This window comes from Amblyomma maculatum, chromosome 1, assembly GCF_055883805.1.
Source record: "Amblyomma maculatum isolate TAMU_Amacu chromosome 1, ASM5588380v1, whole genome shotgun sequence".
NCBI classification, from domain to species: Eukaryota; Metazoa; Arthropoda; class Arachnida; order Ixodida; family Ixodidae; genus Amblyomma; species Amblyomma maculatum.
Window position 1 is genome coordinate 130,200,521 of NC_139344.1, and position 18,020 is coordinate 130,218,540.

Sequence of the window (18,020 nt, forward strand, 5' to 3'; positions counted from 1 at the left end):
GCTAGCACGCGCATGAACAGCAGGTGTATGACTCACGGCGAGCGTAATGCGTCCCCTGGAAACGCGACGTACTCTCGTTGCTGATAGACGCAAGCAGCCGGGATGACGCAGGCGGGACGACGCGGAAGGAAAACCGAGTGCTACCCCTCTGCTGCGAAGAAGGAAATGCTGGCCATGGAATGCGTTCGTCGTTAAATGAAATCGCGCAGGCTGGGAATCTATAGTGTAGTTAATATGGTCCGGAGCGGCCTGTGCGCCAATTGCGAGCAATTGCGTACGTGCTGACAGCTGCTTAACCAAAGGCCCGTAGTTATCTTTTTTAGCTATTACAGTTAGGCTCTTCATAGTAGTTAAAGGTCTGTAGCACGATATTAATGATTTCCATCTCAACAACTAGATTTTCGTAAACGCGATTGTAGCTAGCACTGCAGCACAAGGCGTTATTCCGCCTCCCAGAGTGCGAAAACAAGGCCGTCACATGGTATAAGCAGGCACACAACAAAACCTTTGATATGAATAGAATGTTTAAGGTACAGAACACGTTAAACTGATAATTCAGGAGCTGAAGCCAGCTTTGTCAAACGCACTGTCGTAACGTGCCGCTATACCTCGTGGCAACGGGCGAGGCAGGGCACCTTTACTTTCAATCATTTTGTTTTAAAATGGCTTTAAATACTACGTTGATTTTTTTTTTATTCAACATAGTTTTTTTACTATCATGTAAGCTACTTTGCTGGCAGCAGCACTCAAGTACAGCCGTTACATCAAAGCCGCGTTAATTTGACACGGATGACAGACCAACTCGCCCGACAAACAGAACGTGGTAGGCGAATTAATCAGAGTCAAGTTAATTGCCAACGATTCCCACTATCCGACTGAAACGACCATATTGCTCTTTTTAATCGTAACCGCAGGGTCTCAAAGGCCCCGAGACTCCAATAAATTTTGTTCTGAAGCGACGGAATACACAACGAACAAAATCTACCTACGTTCATGCTACGCCGCTGATCGGCTTCTTGCTCGGCGACGAAAACAAGCTGCTCTTATCTACAAAGTCAAGCGCGCCGAGCGTACTCAACGCCCATAGAATTTGCGGCACGGTAGGCGTCGTCTCGCGCACGCGGCGACGTTCAGACGGTGACGGTAATCTCTAGTTGTGCGCGTGCATTGAAAGGGGGTTCAGTTTCAGTCAGTAAACTTTCTACGCCGGTAATAAACCCACTTCATCCCTACGTCGACTCTCAATTACGGAAAAGGCATTTTTTTTTTTTAACTGCTTAAACAATTATATTTCTTTAAAAGCCGCGTGAGATACCTCGATGCGGTCTGTGCAGGCAGGTTGTAATTGTATACGTTATAGAACTAAATTATTCAGCGATTAATTAAAACTATCAAGTTTTCGGTCCTGATTTCAAGGTGCATTTCATGCTGCGAAATTGAACGCCGGCAGCGTCGAATGAGAGACCATTTTTTTTTTTAATTTTCTTTATGAGAAATTCGGCTCGAACTATCGAACGCCAAACGGAAGCTCGTTGAGTCCGTATTTCATGAGTAAAGATGGAAGTGAAGTCATTTTATAAATGTGTAATCCGTGGCAGTTCAATTCAACGACCTTTCAAAACCGTATTTTTTTACGTCCGATATTTCAAGCCACATTGCCGATTAAGAAAATTTTACACCTTCGACGTTGACGTCCTCTGGTCTTAGGATATAATAATGCCTCATAAAACAAACAAAGACACCTGATCAGTGAAGTTTAGTTTGTTAATCGTCTAATCGCTAAGCTCGGCCGTCTGCGTTCACCGCACGAAGGTGTCTCGAATAGTTCTTAAAATAGAAATCTGCAAGCAGTAAAAAAAAAAAAAATCACTTGTTGGTATATAATTGCAAAAAGCATTGTTTAACTTAATTGAATTGTATTTGTCAAACAGGCTTAATTAAACAGGCCTCTGTTACTATTTATGGAATGTATTATATTTATTTCACATATTACGATTTATGTTGCAAATTGGTCAGAAACCTGTTGCGGCCATTTTTGTTACGGCCTATGCTCCTGTACTGCTCCTCGGGAGCCAGGCTGAGCGGATCGTATTAAAACATATTTGTGGAGACCCGACACCGACGTCTGTCAGGTATTCACCTCCACACAGTTGATGGCACCGGACTTCGCGCCTTCTCTTACTGCTCCTGCCCTATACTTGCGTCAACCGTTTCTCTAGGCCTATCCACGGCCAGGACCTCGAGACCTCTGTTGCCTTCTGTCGTGTAAAAGCCATAGACATGAATCCCTCCGCTCGTATTACTGCCTTCGTTGCCGCCTGCGCTAATAACCCGCTAGCCCGGGATCTCCGCCACTAAAGCAACACTTCCCGAGCCACACCGTCGAGTCTTCTGCAGCAGCTCGATCCTCGCCTCAGAAAAGCCAGGCGGTCGCAATCTTACCGACCTGCTGTGTTTCATGACCGCCCTGACCAGAGACCTGTTCCTTCACACGACAGCGCTCTCCTGCCTCGGGAACTCTCTCGTACAGCGCCTCCATCTACAGCTGCGCATGTGTTTGTCCCAAACCCTGGCACAGCCAGCCGACAAGATTATGGACGTCGGTTTCTCCTCTCGGGCTAAACAGAGCCGAACGCTCCAGTCTCCGGAAACGACCCCGCTGACCGCTCGTGTAGCGGCATCAAAGAAGGCGCTGGCAGCGCGATGCTCCTAGTCCAACCCTAATGCGACGCCTTCCTGGTTGATGCGTCGAACACCGCAATCCGCGCGGTTTATACACAGTTCGTCGCTGCTCGCGAGACAGCCCTTCTTATGCTTCTCGCTAGATAAAGCAGTTCGCCTTCACTTCCCAGATCGCCAGTGGCATCCTCCGAGTCGGTGGCAAGTCCAGCGCAATTGTGGACGCTCTTTTCCGCTCTGAAATCAATACGACGCATCATGGACGACCGTCGACTTCAGAATTATGGCTGTCACTCAGCGTAGCAAATACGAGCTCAAAATGCTACGCACGCGCAACACCTTCCTGGTGTTTGAGGGCGTCTTCTGAGTGGGATTCTTTCCCACGATGTCTTTTAACAAGACATCGCTCGTGCTTGGTAGGCGTGGGCGGCGTGTCGCCTTCTATGAACGGACCGCCATGGTACACTACAGCCCTTTGCTTCCGTCATATACGATGGCGAAGGCTGTAAACGCGCTTGTGTCCTTTCAACAGAAATGCATGCACAAAAAGGGCGCACCGTGACGTTCTGGAGGATCTTGTGGCAGAGCAGGCGGATGTCGAGCTCGTTGCAGATGTCCTTGACCAGCTCGAAGATGAGCTCACGCTCGTTGAGCGCCTGCAGCTCCTGCCTGCTGCGACGCTTGGGGCGCACAAGGCCAGAGCCGCCCGGGACACCGGTGATACCACTCTGGAGGGGAGAGAGAGGATAGGTAGTCACTCAGTGCTGTTGGTCACAGAGCATACTATATTTGCGACGTATTCACTGCTTACGAACGCTAAGTTACAACGACAGAGGAGACGGCGACACAACACAACCGTTCCGCTTATGACGTTAATGCAACTGAGGTGTACCGCGCATAGTTTTCGCCTCCTGAGTAAAAAAAAGAAGCTGACGGCCTATCTTTACAGAACCGTGAAAGTTAGAGATACTGAAAAAAAAAAAAAAAAAAAAAAACTGCGCTGTCTAATTGGCTCAAGTAAAAAACTAGGAGAAAATGCGCACTGCACTCATCGTCCGGAGAATACTGACTTAGCCCTTGTCTGGCTAGCACAGGCTTAGTAAGTCTGTCTCTAGCTGTCCAGAGCTGAGGGAGGGGCCTTTCATACCCAGTATTAGAAACCTTGTAACGACATTACAACATACACAGAACAACAAACAAGCGTCGCATTACGCCGAGCAATAATATTAGGTTGGCTGATAACGTTTAACGTACCAAAACGACACAGGATATAAGGGACATCATAGTGGAGAGCTTTGGATATTTCGCCCACTCGGGTTCTTCAACGTGCGCCGACATCTCCCAGTACATGGGCACCTTGCTTTTCGCATCCATAGAAAAGCGGCCGCCGCGGTCGGGACTGAACAGAACCCGCGCCTTTGGGACCAGCAGTCCAGTACTCTAACCACTGAGCCACCATGACTGGGCTATTAGCGAAGAGTTACAAAATATCGGCAAAACAGTTCTTGGGGTGTATTTATGGAACAGTTATCTTCTGGGCTTACCCTTTCGTCCTTCTAGCATATTAAAAAATAGGCCTCCTTATTATGTGACATAACTCTGAAATATTGCAAAAACAAAAAGAGAGGAAAAAGAACTCCCACTTGGACGTGCAAGGCGGCCTCCTCACCTGGCTCTCGGCAGCGGCAGGCAGTGTGAGGAAGGTGGGCGTGCCGTCGAAGCTGGTCTGTACAATGGGCCGGAGCGGGCTGCCGCGGTCGAACTCGCAGGCCGAGATCTTGCGCATTGGCGGCGAGATGTTGGCACCGGAGGAGCCGCCGTTGAGCGAGCTCGAGCTGCTGCTCAGTGAGTGGGCCGCGGCCAGCATGGAGGACGAGCAGGCGCCGGCCGCCTGGTCTGCAGGCCCGGATGAGGAGGCCTGCACCACGCTCTGAGGCACGGCGTGCGCCAGGAGCCACGAGTCCACCACCTGCGGGTAGCAACGTCTTCGCTGACGTCGGCGCCAGCACGGAGCAGAGTTAACACAACGGCACTCTCGGCACACGAAGGAGCGCGCATCCATGGAACTGAGACGCAGGCCCGAAGGGTGCCGCCGCAATATGCGCGGAGTTATTCGCGAGGTGGCTAGCGTAAATCGAGGCCGTATAGTCCCGCCATGCGTTCGGCTCTTTACTTTTCGACAATGGCTGTACGCGTGGATACTCAGCTAGGTGTGTATTCAAGGATATATGAGCATATAAAGTGTCTTTTTTTTTTAATAAGGGGGGGGGGGGGGGTACACAGATTTTTCCCTTTAATAAAAAAATGCGAGAGATATGGCAGTGCGGTTTGTGCAGCAAGGGCCGTTATGTGTACATGACGGAGCTCAATAATCAGACCACTAATAACTGAAAACAAAAAACAAACAAAATAATGATTAGTTACTACTGCTGAGTTAATGTTCTGATCATTGAACTCGAGCATGTACGGTCTGCAGCAAAAATTTCAGTCCAGCGCCGTTCATTCCGACGGCGCGGTGGATTGTAAACTGTTTACAACATACGGTACATAATGTTGCCCGATCCACCTGCATAGACTACACCAACGCCTCTCTTGCAGGTCCTAACATAAAAACCTGTAAATGTAAAAAAATGAATTAAAGAGCACTGCAGAATCTGCATTGGAGTAATGCGAAAGCACGGATGCTGCTGTTGGTTGCTTTTTCGGCTCTACTTCCGGTTGCGTGACTTCACATTCTTGACATCACATCATTCACTTCTTGTTTACGCATTTTAGTCTTCGGCACTTTAAAATTGCGCGCCAAAAAACCCTTCCTATGCCCTTTTTCGGCTTTACTTCCGGTTGCGTGACGTCACATCCTTTATGTCACCTTAATTGATTGATTTAATTAACTATTTCAGTATTTGATACATTCAAATGTTGCGCCAAGCCATTGGCCAATGAGACCATTTTCGCCTTACTTTTACATTGGGCCAATAAGGTAATTAATTACCTAATTAACGTATTGGCCTAATTATTTTTTCGGGCACAGTATTACGTCACCCTCTATCGATTGGCACCGCTCATTAACCTCTACCACTTCTCAATTACAACTGCTGCGGACACGATTTTGTGTGTTTTGTCTCTAATTAATTACATAATTAACTTATTGGCCTCCACTCATTAACCTTTACTTCTCGATTACTACGGCTGCGGACACAATTCTGCGTGTTTTTCCTCTAATTAATTACCTAATTAACTTATTGGCCATTTCGGACACAAAATTACGTCACGCTCTATCGATTGAAACCACTCATTAAACTCTACCACTTCTCAATTACTCACAACTGCTGCGGACACGATTTTGCTGATGCGGTCTGCGGACAGAAATCTGTGAACATAGCGAAATGATGCTTTCGCATTAAAAATATCACTCGGTATACTGAGCATGTCGGGGAGGAGTAGGGAAACTGGCAGGGAGCTAGGGACGTGCAAAGATGCTGGCGCATCTCTAGTGTCAAAGTTTCGATAAGAAGACTTATTTTCGTCGCGGCTCGGTGCGAATATTGAAATTAGAAGCAGTAAAATAGTGCACGTAAATTACTCGCAACAGATCGAATGCGAACTCGAGTTTCGAAGTTTTTGAACAAAATACATGAAGTTCGAAATGGGCAGGCCGTAGTTCTCTCCAACGACAGCTTCAAAAAACAGCGTCCACTCCGACACCGTACGGCATGCTGTTCCATTTCTTTGTACTACATTCGCGTGACGTAGAGCTCATGTGGCCATCGAGTCTGGCCAACATGGTAAAGTTCAGCCAGGTTTAGCGTGCCCGTTATCGCAGGTCTCGGTCCTAACTCTCATGCACTTTCGTCAGCTGAGACGCGTCATTAGCTAGTCTGCTTGCCGTCGTCGTCAATAGCAAAATATAATTTTTCTACGTCAATAACATGGCGGTCATAGAGTTAGCATACAAATTCTCTCCGGCATGCCCTCAGCGAAACAACGCTGTTGTGTTCCTCGACAGCTACAGCTTTCACTCTATGAGTTGCAATGCAGCCAAAAGGCTTCGCTGTTTCTCATTAATGCTCATTTTGAATTCGACCCAAGCAGCGAATTGATCACATAAACATTCGGCTTTTTTTTTTTTTTTTTTCACTATTCAGTTCGTATTCGCTTCTGTTGGTAGCGGTATAATACGTATAAAATCAATATTGAAGGTAGACTATCACAATTCGATTCGTGTTTGCTTCGATTTCAGAAAAGTGCTATTCGCACACCCCTACTAAATACGAATGCGATATCGACCTGCACAGCCTTAACTGCGATCGGTTGGCTTCTGTCGCCGCAGGTGGTGCAACAAGTCGAAGGAAGCAGTTTCCGTTAGCTGCTTAGTAACTACGCGAATAATCATTGCTTACAATGGTAACTTTGAACATTCAAGCAATTTCAACACTTAGCTTACGAACTTTCGTTAAGTGCATTTAATATTTAATTCTTTTTCGCTGATCCACGCACTCCAGCGAGCTGGTCCATACGATGCGGAATGTTGCTCGCCTGCACGCACGCCAACGCGCGCCCCGCATGCACCACCAAAGCCGCAAGAAATGCTCTGAGGGATGATCAAGTGGCACCACAGCACGGGTCACAGAGCGGTGCACGTGCGGAACCGAGCGCGCCTTCGACGACGCTGAGGGCTGGCTCAGTGGACTGGAATGGCGCCAGATCAGATGGTCAGCTATAGGAAGTGCACGCAAATGGGGTTAGCAGGAGCAGAACAGTGTATAAGCAAGCACGCAGCAAAAATGTATACCGCACACAGCTAGCGGAACCGAAATGCAGCAGGGTTATCATGGCGATAACACGAGAAGTGGCCGGCTTTGTGAACATGTTCGTATGGCGCCCAGGTTCTGAGGGAGGTCAGGCCTCAGACGTAGGTGCCACACTTGGAGCCGCTTCATAAGCATACGTCAGTTAACACAGGCCTTACCATTGGCTTTTCGCAACAATTTTCGATGAGATAGTTAAATTGATGATACTATTTAACACGTTTCATTCCAGCCTGCTTTTTACCTTAGCAAAAAAGAAACACGTTCTGTTTGGCGCCAAAGCATACAGGTGCTCCTGGTGTCCCCCTTGCGTCGCGAACCAGCGCTAATTTTCTGCACAGCGCCAACACTTTTGAACACGCGTTCATCCTGGATTCCTGGCAGCATGGCGTTTCCAAACACAAAGTTTGTATACGAAAGCCGTGCCGAGAACCGTCCGGAGCAGTGTTCAAGGCTCGTGTTCAAGCGCCTGCGTTGAGTGCCATTATGCGCTGATGACCCCTAAGAACAACGTGATGTTGGGGTTAAGCGGGGAAAAGAAAAGAGGGGATAAGCTCCGAAAGTAAGGAGGGTATGACGTAACAGTGTTAACGGCTTCCGTCAGTGGCCTCCTTAGTGGATTCCCGTTGGCGTATATGTGCTTTGCCACTGACTTTAATAACTGATCCCTTAATTTTTGAGTCTAATAACTCACCCGCACTTTTTCGCATACGGTCGTAATTGCTACCATATTATGTAGGTGAAAGACAACTCGACATACATGTAAAGCCCCGTTCAAACAATCACTGCCCGGCCATATCATCTGCCAGCTAAACCCTGTCACACCCATCACCATTGATTTTCCGTTCACAACGCCTACGCCGACAACGCCGACAACGCCTGGAGAACGGAGCCTTGAACGCTTTCGTGTCAAAAATGCCGTCGCGTAGATCCTGTATACTTTCATTTTGGATGAGAATGTGAGGATGTGTAAGGCTCCCTGCCTTTAAACGGGCTACAGTTAGCGACAAGGAACTAATTAGTAATTTAAAAACTTATTATGACATTCAACTGGCCTTCTGTCCCAGATATTTCGGCATTTATTATATGTGACCGTCCCATCAATGCTACCTACGACTTTTGTGCTGAGGAGAGGATAACGGTACTATAAGTGGAGCTACGTACAAAACAGTGGTTTACGAAAACTGTGAAGACGATCAGTGCGTGGCGCGTAGGGCTGGATGGACCACGGTGTGTTAGCTAGCAAAAGCGTTATTGCACATGCAGTGTTTTAGGCTGCGATAAGTTATGCGGAGAGGAGTTAGAAATGCGCAACGCAAAGAAAAAAAAAAAAAGAGACCAGCCTTCGGATATCCGACGGCGGGAAGGTTCTAAAATTCAGGCCACGTGCATTTTGCTTTTACATTAGTTGTTTAGTTCTACCCCTGTTATAGCGACAGTTACTGACTCTATTGGGGCAGCATTCGTTTAGTAGCTGACAAGGCCACAAGAAATCTCTAGCCAGCGGCCACGGACGCCTGTGCGACGCCGAAGTGGTCGCTAAGGTATCGCCACACGTGAATACGCGAGAAATGTAGTCGGCGCGCCCGTGGTTTTACACAAATGGGGCGTTTGCGCATTTACAATTCCCTACGCATAACAGAAAGATAAACCATCTAAATGTGCTGGTTGGCTCGCTGTCATGACGCCTAGCTTCAGATAAAACGGTTTTTCATTAGTTTACATGGACGTGGAAGTTTGTACCTGAAAGCGGCGCCGACTACTCCTTTTCGCAGAAGGCAAGAAAACACACTGAAACTGGCTGTATGATGTTCATCAAAACACAACTACAACATGCAATACAGAAAGAACACAATGTGCACGTTCTCCAGACTTCCGCACAGAGCACGAAAAAAAAAAAAAAATTCCCGTCACACTGAGGATCAGACAGTTCAGTCCTTCCGAGTCACTGTCCCCCAGAACACCTAAGCACTTTCGAAGGAATATAAAATGTGAAATTCAGTCCAGTTGGACAGATTGGTTAAAGAGGGCCACGACAGTTCACCATGGAAGAACATGTGCAGAACCCTCGAGCCTACATTTTGCAGTTTTTTTTTTTTTCGAAATGACTACGCAAGCAACTGATCTCTATTAGGATACTTTGCCAAACACTGATTTAATAATCCCAAACACAGCGCTTTTTGTTGATACTTGGCCTGTACCAGCCCTTTCTGGCTCAGGCTGGCGGCTTTTCAAGCGAACCTCAACAACCCAGTTAGGTACAAGCTCTCAAGAATGCTGTGTCAAATACCCTTCAAAGGAGTATTTTCAACTAATATGTCAGTTCTCAACGCTGGTCCCCCTTCAAAAAGGAGGGACACCAGCATTTGTCTATGTCTCCCTAGGCCAAGCAGTTTCGTTCTTTCCATCCTTTTGGGCAGAGCTGGGAAAGGTACTTAAAGAAAGAAAGAAAGAAAGAAAGAAAGAAAGAAAGAAAGAAAGAAAGAGAGAGAGAGAGAAAGAAAGTGAGAAAGAAAGAAAGAAAGAAAGAAAGAAAGAAAGAAAGAAAGAAAGAAAGAAAGAAAGAAAGAAAGAAAGAAAGAAAGAAAGAAAGAAAAAAAAAAGCATATTCGATACCGATACTCGATAGTCTGAAAAATTGTATTTCCGACACCGACACAAAATACAGAACCGAAATCTATTTTCGATACTGATACTCTACCCAGTATCGTCGATACTTCTATATATGACTAAAATATCGAATATAACGATGTCAGTATTATGATTAGTGAAGTTTACAGTACTGAAATCTCAGTAAAAGGATGCTAACATGATCAGCAAAATTAGGGAATTTTACCGTGCTTTCTAAAACCTATAGCCCAGTTTTAATGCGAAAGCACAGATTTAATGAAGCTCCGCTGTCTGGGCAGCCCTTATCCGATTTTACGTTGTAACAAGCCATGGTTACAATGAAGCGATCGATAGCGAAACATTTATTTAAACTATATAATGTCCTTCATACGAGCCGACCTATAGCATTTAACTACGTACAAGTAAATATGAAACTTTTTCCACAGATTTTCATTTCATGCCATACGTTACTTGCCCGATGGCGTTTTCCCTGTGCTAAAAGGTGCAACCTGCGTGCGCGGGGGACTGAACAGTCATTTTGCCAGTAGTGCGATAACATACTTTTGAAGCTATGTATTTGTGAAAAGCCAGAAGGAAAACAACAAAAATAAAATGGCTTAACGTTTTTAATTAACTGAAACGTGCCTGTCACCTTTACTTGAAGGCATTAACAGCGTTTGCCCGAACCACCGTTCTGAAAGAACCCCGCGATGTGGACGTGCTGTAACGAGAAAAGCCTCTCTACAGGGACAGACGAGGACGCCGCAATGTTGTATTTGATGAAAGTGTCTTTTATCAGCGGATAAGAGTGAAGCATAGCCGCGTCGAGACGAGGATTCTGGAGGTAGTTAAGAAAGGCAAGTTTCACTAGCGTGTCTTGAAAACTACAGCTGCTTGCACGTAAAAGACATCCTTTTTTTTTTTTTTTCGCAGAGTGGCTAATATGATGGCAACCAATTCGCATATTTAAAAAAAAAATGCAGAATTTTTTCGCTTTAACATACAAAGGTATCTTTACAAGTTTTGTTCAAATTTTGCTAAAATGTTTATGGCAAAAAATAGTTTGACAACTCATAATTTGTTATTCAGCTTTGTTCTGAAAAATTGCTTTACATAGCTTTCGCGTCATGCATTTCGTAAAATTTTAGGCGTAATAGTTTTTGCAGAAAATAAAAGTATACTAAAAGCCCCTTCAAGGCGCAGTTACAAAGAATAGTTTTGTTTGAAATCAAGAGCTATCAACAACAAGAACGGCGTTTAGCCGACTGCATCGTGGCGGGCTAAGGCCTTAGATGCCCGTGTTCTTGCCGCCAAACAGAGCCGACACGCGGAGCCCATGGATTTGGTGAAGGATTGCGCACAAGGTACTGCGTTCGACACCACCCTGAGCATGCTGCTTGACGAGAAGGACAGAGGGCGGATGGCAAAGAGTGCGCGTGCACGGTACCTACTGCGTGATCGCCTTCCTTGCGTTTTCGTTATCGTTTTTATGTCTTGGTTTCTGTGCGCGTATAGCTTCGTGGTACAAACTCGGTGCTCACAAGTAAACAACCTCGCGAGCGCCTACTTGTCATTGGCTCCTTCATTTTTAAAGAAAGGAATCTGGATATATCGGGGAGGCTGAGGAGACGGGAAATTTGGAGGGAACTTCAAGCAGAAAGGAAACTCAGGCGGTATACTGCAAGCCGAACTGCCAAACTGAAAAACTTTGATCACTATAGCGGCTTCAATATTGACATTTTTAAAAATTATTATTATTAGTTTTTTTTTAGTGTCGAGTATTGTTAAAGTACACTACACACTGAAAATGTATTTTCGATGCCGATACTCTCATTTTCAGCACGCAAATACCTAATACCGATGCACAAAATGTATCGAAGGCTAGTATCGAAGATACTGCCTATGACTGCTTTTGGGGACTGAACACCGGTCGCCAACACTACGTAAGCCCTTTGTCACCTGCTGACATGAAAGTTGTTAGAGTGAGCAGAAAAAAATAAACAAAAATAAAGTGCTCAACCCGAACCGCTGGACTGGCATGAGAGGGGGAATTTTTTTTTTTTTTTTTTTTTTTTTTTTTTTTGTGCCTCAGTTGCTGGGAGGTTGCTCACTGCCGGCACCACTGGTAAGAGGGCTTCCGTTGAGGAAATTTGGCACTGCATTCTTGACCTGTAGCTAACTATAAAGCAAGATTATTATTAACAATATTAATAAAACAGGTACATTAGCAATAAGAACATTACCTAATATTTGCCAGCTGTGACATCGCCATGGAGATTGTTCCCTAATGTCACAGAGCTTGGCCATATTTTTCAAACAACTTCCCTAATCAGTTTTACTTAGTCCGGACTCCCCATCTTTTCTTCCTTCTCAGCATGGCCAAGTTGAAAAGGGAAAAAAAAAAAACGCAGAGAAATAAAGTGAAGAAAAGGAGCAGGAGTCGGCTGCTGCACAACAGAGGGGCGGCGCACCTTTCGCGAGGCCTTGCGCATGAAGTAGTCGCCAACGAAGGCCGGGTGCTCGTCGAGCCATGCCTCGACGCGGGCCTCTTCGAGCTGCTCTCCGCCCCCCTCGGAGGCCTTCATGGCGGAGGAGGAGGGCAGCAGCAGCGGCGGGGGCGCCCCCCGCGGGTGCCAGCCGGGCTGCCACAGGGGCCGCCAGAGCGCGCGGCCGCCGCCCCCGCTAGTCTCGCCCGCCGCCAGCCTGCTCCGCTTGCCCGACGCCGGACCTATAGAAAAAATAATAGCAATAAAAAGTCGCACACAGTCAGTGAAGTGGGTGTACACAGCGACACGGACATTTGACCGACTTCACATCCACATCGTACGAAAATCAGAGCAGAGAACGCACACGGACACGCATGGTGTGTTCCCGGTACTTTCTGCAGAGTCCACGCTACAACACTTCTATATTATTTTAAAGCAGCGCTAGAACCCAGACAGTGAAAGAGACAAGCACAAATTGCACATTCTTTGTTTGTCTCTTTCTATCTGCCCGTGTTCTAGCGCTGTTTTAAAATTATGTTCAACCAACTCGCCCAACAAGCCACTTCGCAACATTTGCTGTAGTTTTGGCACTTTACGTTCGATCTACTGCGTTAAGCAGGATAATGACTATGCTATCGCATGCTTGCTCGCCGACCATTGTCAGTTAGATAGGACTGTATACACTTTCGCAGCTAATAAATACATGCGTTTCCCACCACGCTTCTCGTAACAACACACGACGACAACAGCGTTCTCTAATCAAATCATGGACAACATAAAACAAGCGCACCTGCATTAAGAGCACTCACGAGGTAGCTGCCAAACACTGACCACTGAATATTTACATCATCATTCGAGCAGCGTTCTCTTGAATGCACCTCGAGCGTTCTGCTGTACAGGATAAGCATGCAGTCGAGACAAAGATACGTGGACGAAATTTACATCCTTCGGACACGCGACCAACATGCTCGCACCCTCTCCGGCAGACGCTCTCTGGAGTCTGGACCTTAAGCAAAACCCCGCGAACAGACATTTCACAAATATCAACAGACCTAAACAAGATGGCGGACCACGCGCTTCGAGCGATCACAACGCCTGGGAGAGCGGTTTATGGGTTTATTGCTTGATCATTTCGAAATGTGTTTCACACTGCCTGTCCGAATCCTTGCGCTCGTTCCGTGACCTTCACAGCCGTTTCAACTAGAGCTACACCACTTCGGTATATTCAAATGTGATACTATAAAAAAAGTACAATCGCGGAATTTGGAGAAATGTTAGTCATTTACATCGAGAAAGCGGGACAGTAGGGCCATACACCACGAAAGGTGCACTGCGAAAAAGCGCAATCCCGATGTCAGTTTGGATGTCGCATCGGTGGAACTGTACTGATCAGGCGCTTCTCCGCCTATATACTACAACTACATATCACAGTTACAAAACTGTTACGTATTCAGAAGATACCAGTCCAGTCAGCGGGTATGGTAAAGCCTAAAGGCGAAGTCGGACCACCAGCATAAGAATCTTCAAAGTCAGCGAGCAAATGTCAGGGTGAACAACTCGGGGACGGTGCAGTTTTTTAATGCAAGACAAGCCTTCGTCTCAATTTTCGTACCGCTCAAGCGCCCTGCATATAGTCACAGCTTCCACGTTCTCCTCTACAGCACTTTCAAGGAAACGGAAGTCGGCACGTCAAATTTCTGGTCTGCGGTTTTCTGCGCCATCTTTCGCAAGAAACGGAGGGAGAGCGCGTAGTACTGAGCTTATTTAAAACTTTGCAAAGCAGTGCCGGCAGTAGCATCACCCAAGCGCCGTCAACTGGAAAGAACCGAGTGTCCAGTTCGTGAAGAACGACTAGCTTCGCTTACCGACCGGCAGCGGCCATGCGCCAATTTTGCACATTTTATATTCAGTGCAGATTCCGTTTGGAAATGACGGCACGCGCTTTTGCCGCAACGACAGAAGTTTCTGTCGCAATTCAGTCCGTGCCAAAAATGCGACAAGAATTTCCGTCGTCGTCAAGACAGCTGCCACAATGAGAAGACTTCGAGTCGTCACGACAGAGCTGGCCGCGTTACGATGACGGACATTCGCCCCATGTGTTGCAGCTGCTGCAGGCAGTTCCGAAATACGGCGATAATTCGTCGTCTTTCTCTTTTTCCAACTGCAGGAGACATGTTTGAACAGAGGCGGTGATGCGAGGGAGGTCACAGGCAGCAAATTAGACAGAAAGTGAGCAATACCTGCAGCGGGCCTTTCTTTTCACTTTACTTCACTTCACTTTAATACCTTAAAGACCCTCATTAGAGGGTATTACATAAGGGGTGGGGAGCACAGAAATGAAAAACAGAATAGGTAACATATATGTGTAAGTAAATTATACAACAGATGCTTGGGCAAGTTGGTAACTCATTGGTAGCGCTCGTGTGTGTCGTGTCTCTCTTCTTGTCTGTGTCTTAGTGCGCGCTGTTCCGGTCAAAATAAATTATACAAATACAAGATTTTCACTGCGCAAGTACACGTGTGATTCGTTCAAGAAATAAAGATGGACATGTGATAGCAGTTCTCGGGGAAGGCCGTTCCAGTCGTTGGCAGTCGTTTTCTGTGAAGTACTGTTCTCGATCCGTGTTTGGAGTAAATTATGAGCTATGCTTCAGGAATTATATTCACCGAAATGATAATTTTGTAGTACTGCTGTGGTCCGACACTCCACCAAGTGTCGGGCAGTCTGAGACCATCAGATGTATCTGCAGTGTGCGCTGCAGGATGCAGGAAATGAGACATGACAACACCTTAGTGGTCTAGCCTTGCTGGTCGGACGGTTGGCCATGCACTCTGGATTCAGCCTTCAGCCAATACCTTTTCGCTGCTCCGTCAGCGCTCGTGTATGCAAAGGCGCAATAAAAAGTTGCTTTATCAGATCAGCCACATATGTCAACTTTTCGCGCAAGCTATATTCCGAGGTAAATGCCGGCATTGATAGTAGCGAGATTTCCACTGCTTTCATTATGCTGCTGTCATGTAAATGGTCTCTTGGGCCTCGTCAACCTTTTGTGTAGCTTTCAGTCCAAGAGACCATCTAGTTCTTTCCAGAAAATAAGGATGCATTGTATTGCATTGCATTGTATTGTATTGTATTGTATTGTATTGTATTGTATTGTATTGTATTGTATTGTATTGTATTGTATTGCATTAGACGAATGCGTTATGCTCTGCAACGCTGGGGCAATATTCTACCAGTCTAGAGACGCCAGACAGATGATCGCGATACCCAAAGAGCTAGCTTTCTATTTTGGCATCTCTCCTTGTTATCACTGAAGGAGCAAAGCGATTTTCCAAAGCGTTTGATGCGGCATTGAATTGTGTAACACGCAAAAGTTTATTTTACAAGCCGCAGAGGGATCCTGTGCTCCCACGCCGATCACACCGCCTCGTAATGCCCTGAGCGGAGGACCACACAGTTTGCAGTTCTTTAAGGCGCTAATTTCCCGAACATAAATCTCGAGACATGAAAGTTTGTATTCTGCCTAGGCCCCCCACCCATAGCATATATTTTCCAAAAGTTGGATAAAAGATCCACCAAGGTTATCCCGGGCAAGCGCACAAGCCGTGTTCGGCAAAAAACATGCAGATTCGGCCTCGGAACCTCAGCTGCGCTGTTCTACGGCCACCATCGCTACACCGTGATTCAGGTTCTTGCACACAGCGTTAAGTAAAACGCAGAAAATATTACTTGTACATTCACGAACCCTGATTATATGCGTACGGGCTTCTATAAAGTTCTGAACGATTGACCACGGCTGCCGCTGATTTCCCGGCAGTATTATATAGCATATAGCCAAGTAAGACACGAAGTTCGCAGCAGCCCTTTTCTCCATGCAGCTGGTCCTGAGACACATTCGCAGCGAGCGTCTGAGAGACCAGGCATTGTCGCACGTCTAGCGTTTACAGCTGAGCTCCTTTTAGGAAGCCTATAAGCGCAATCACGAAACGCGCACTGCCGTATTGTCACGAAAGTGGCGTCTTTTTCGCAAATATTGCCGCCGACGGAAACCGTTGCGTAGCCCCCCCGACCACAAAAGCGGCCTGGGAGGAGAACGACCATACGCGACGCAGAAGCAGATTTCGCTCAAAGGACAAAGGGCGGCACTCGTGCAGAGGAAGGAGTATACGCCGCTGTGCATTCATCCGTAAAGCGCGATACGAGCGATTTGCGACAGGCTACCACCAACGTCGTAGCACGTGGAACGGTTCCAATGCCGCAGCGCTGAGATTCGAGAGCTGATGTAAATATTATTGCGCGTTTGGTGCGTGCTAGCCACGAGCTTAAAACAGAAAAGAAATAAATATTCAAGTTTTCGCTTAACGTAGAAGTTGTCAGACGTGAAAAGCCGGCGACGGGTTATATATATATATATATATATATATATATATATATATATATATGCGGCACTTTTCTTCCTGCGTAAGCAGAACACGATTTCTTATTTATTTTTGTTTTATAGTGCACACTTGTCAAAGAGACGTACGACGTCAGCGCCTACGGAACTCTCACAGTGAAGCACGATTTTACTTTCCGAGGCCGTCAACACCAATGAGGGCACCTCTTTGTACGAATTCCAGTTTTAATCTCGGTTTTCATTAATATAAGGCTTCAAAAATATTTCTGTTTGTTTGTCCTCATCTGAGAACGCCAGGGCTGAAAAGAGGTTAACATGTTGCACAAAATAGGGACGCAGAATGCAGATACGCAGAGCGCCAGCTGGTGTACCTGTGCGTGTTCAGTACTCTATTTCGCTCAAATTATGTACTCTGAAAGCATACATCAACCAGCCCATTACTTTGCGCTATCGGTTTATCTGCGAGCAGCCCTCGCGTCTATTATATTCAGCGCGTTCCTACCCGTTTGTGCCTACATGAGTTTTTCTGCGTGAGAGGGTGGGCCTCGATGTGTTCTTCCACTGTATTGTTCATGCCCCGATTTAGGAATTTCTCTGTCGAGGTGCTGACCGGCCGTTCGAAAGCGCATTTGCACACCTTCTTCAGGATTGCCTCTCAATGTTCGTTTTCCTGCTAGAGCGCTCTTACAATCCTACTTACAACGGCGGCCTGCGCTGTGATGTTCGAGCGAACGCCGGCGACCGTCGCACCACGGAGTATATCGCACCTCGCTCTTTGGCTGCGGCCGCCGGCATCATCGAAACCGTCGTCGCGTCGTCGCTCAAACGCGGGCCGCGCTGCGGCGCCGGCGAACTTGATCTGCTCCACTGGGATAAACGATGCCGCCGTCTGCCGCACAGCGTGCTTTCACATGCCCGGACCGCGAGGCCTGACGTGGTTCCAGTAAATCAAACAGGCGCCGCGGCGTCGGCCGCGACCGTAGTACATACAATACGAGCGGGTAAGCGCGGTTTCCCCTTTCGTTTCCCACAGGCGCCGG

At 46.8% G+C, this 18,020-nt stretch overlaps 1 protein-coding gene across 4 annotated transcripts in view; it reads right to left on the reverse strand.

Annotated features, from left to right (window-relative positions):
* Positions 1-18,020, reverse strand: part of Pde11 (Phosphodiesterase 11) — a 475,368-nt gene that overhangs the window by 64,618 nt on the left and 392,730 nt on the right. For 3 of the 4 annotated variants that reach the window (XM_084588988.1, XM_084588986.1, XM_084588989.1), the window contains exons 2-4: positions 12,569-12,825; positions 4,349-4,669; positions 3,237-3,407 (exon numbers count right to left, since the gene is read on the reverse strand). In XM_084588988.1, coding sequence (XP_084445114.1) covers positions 3,237-3,407; positions 4,349-4,669; positions 12,569-12,825 — 749 coding nt within the window. The remainder of the gene's footprint in view (positions 1-3,236; positions 3,408-4,348; positions 4,670-12,568; positions 12,826-18,020) is intronic. The other variant, XM_084588987.1, reaches the window with a different exon arrangement.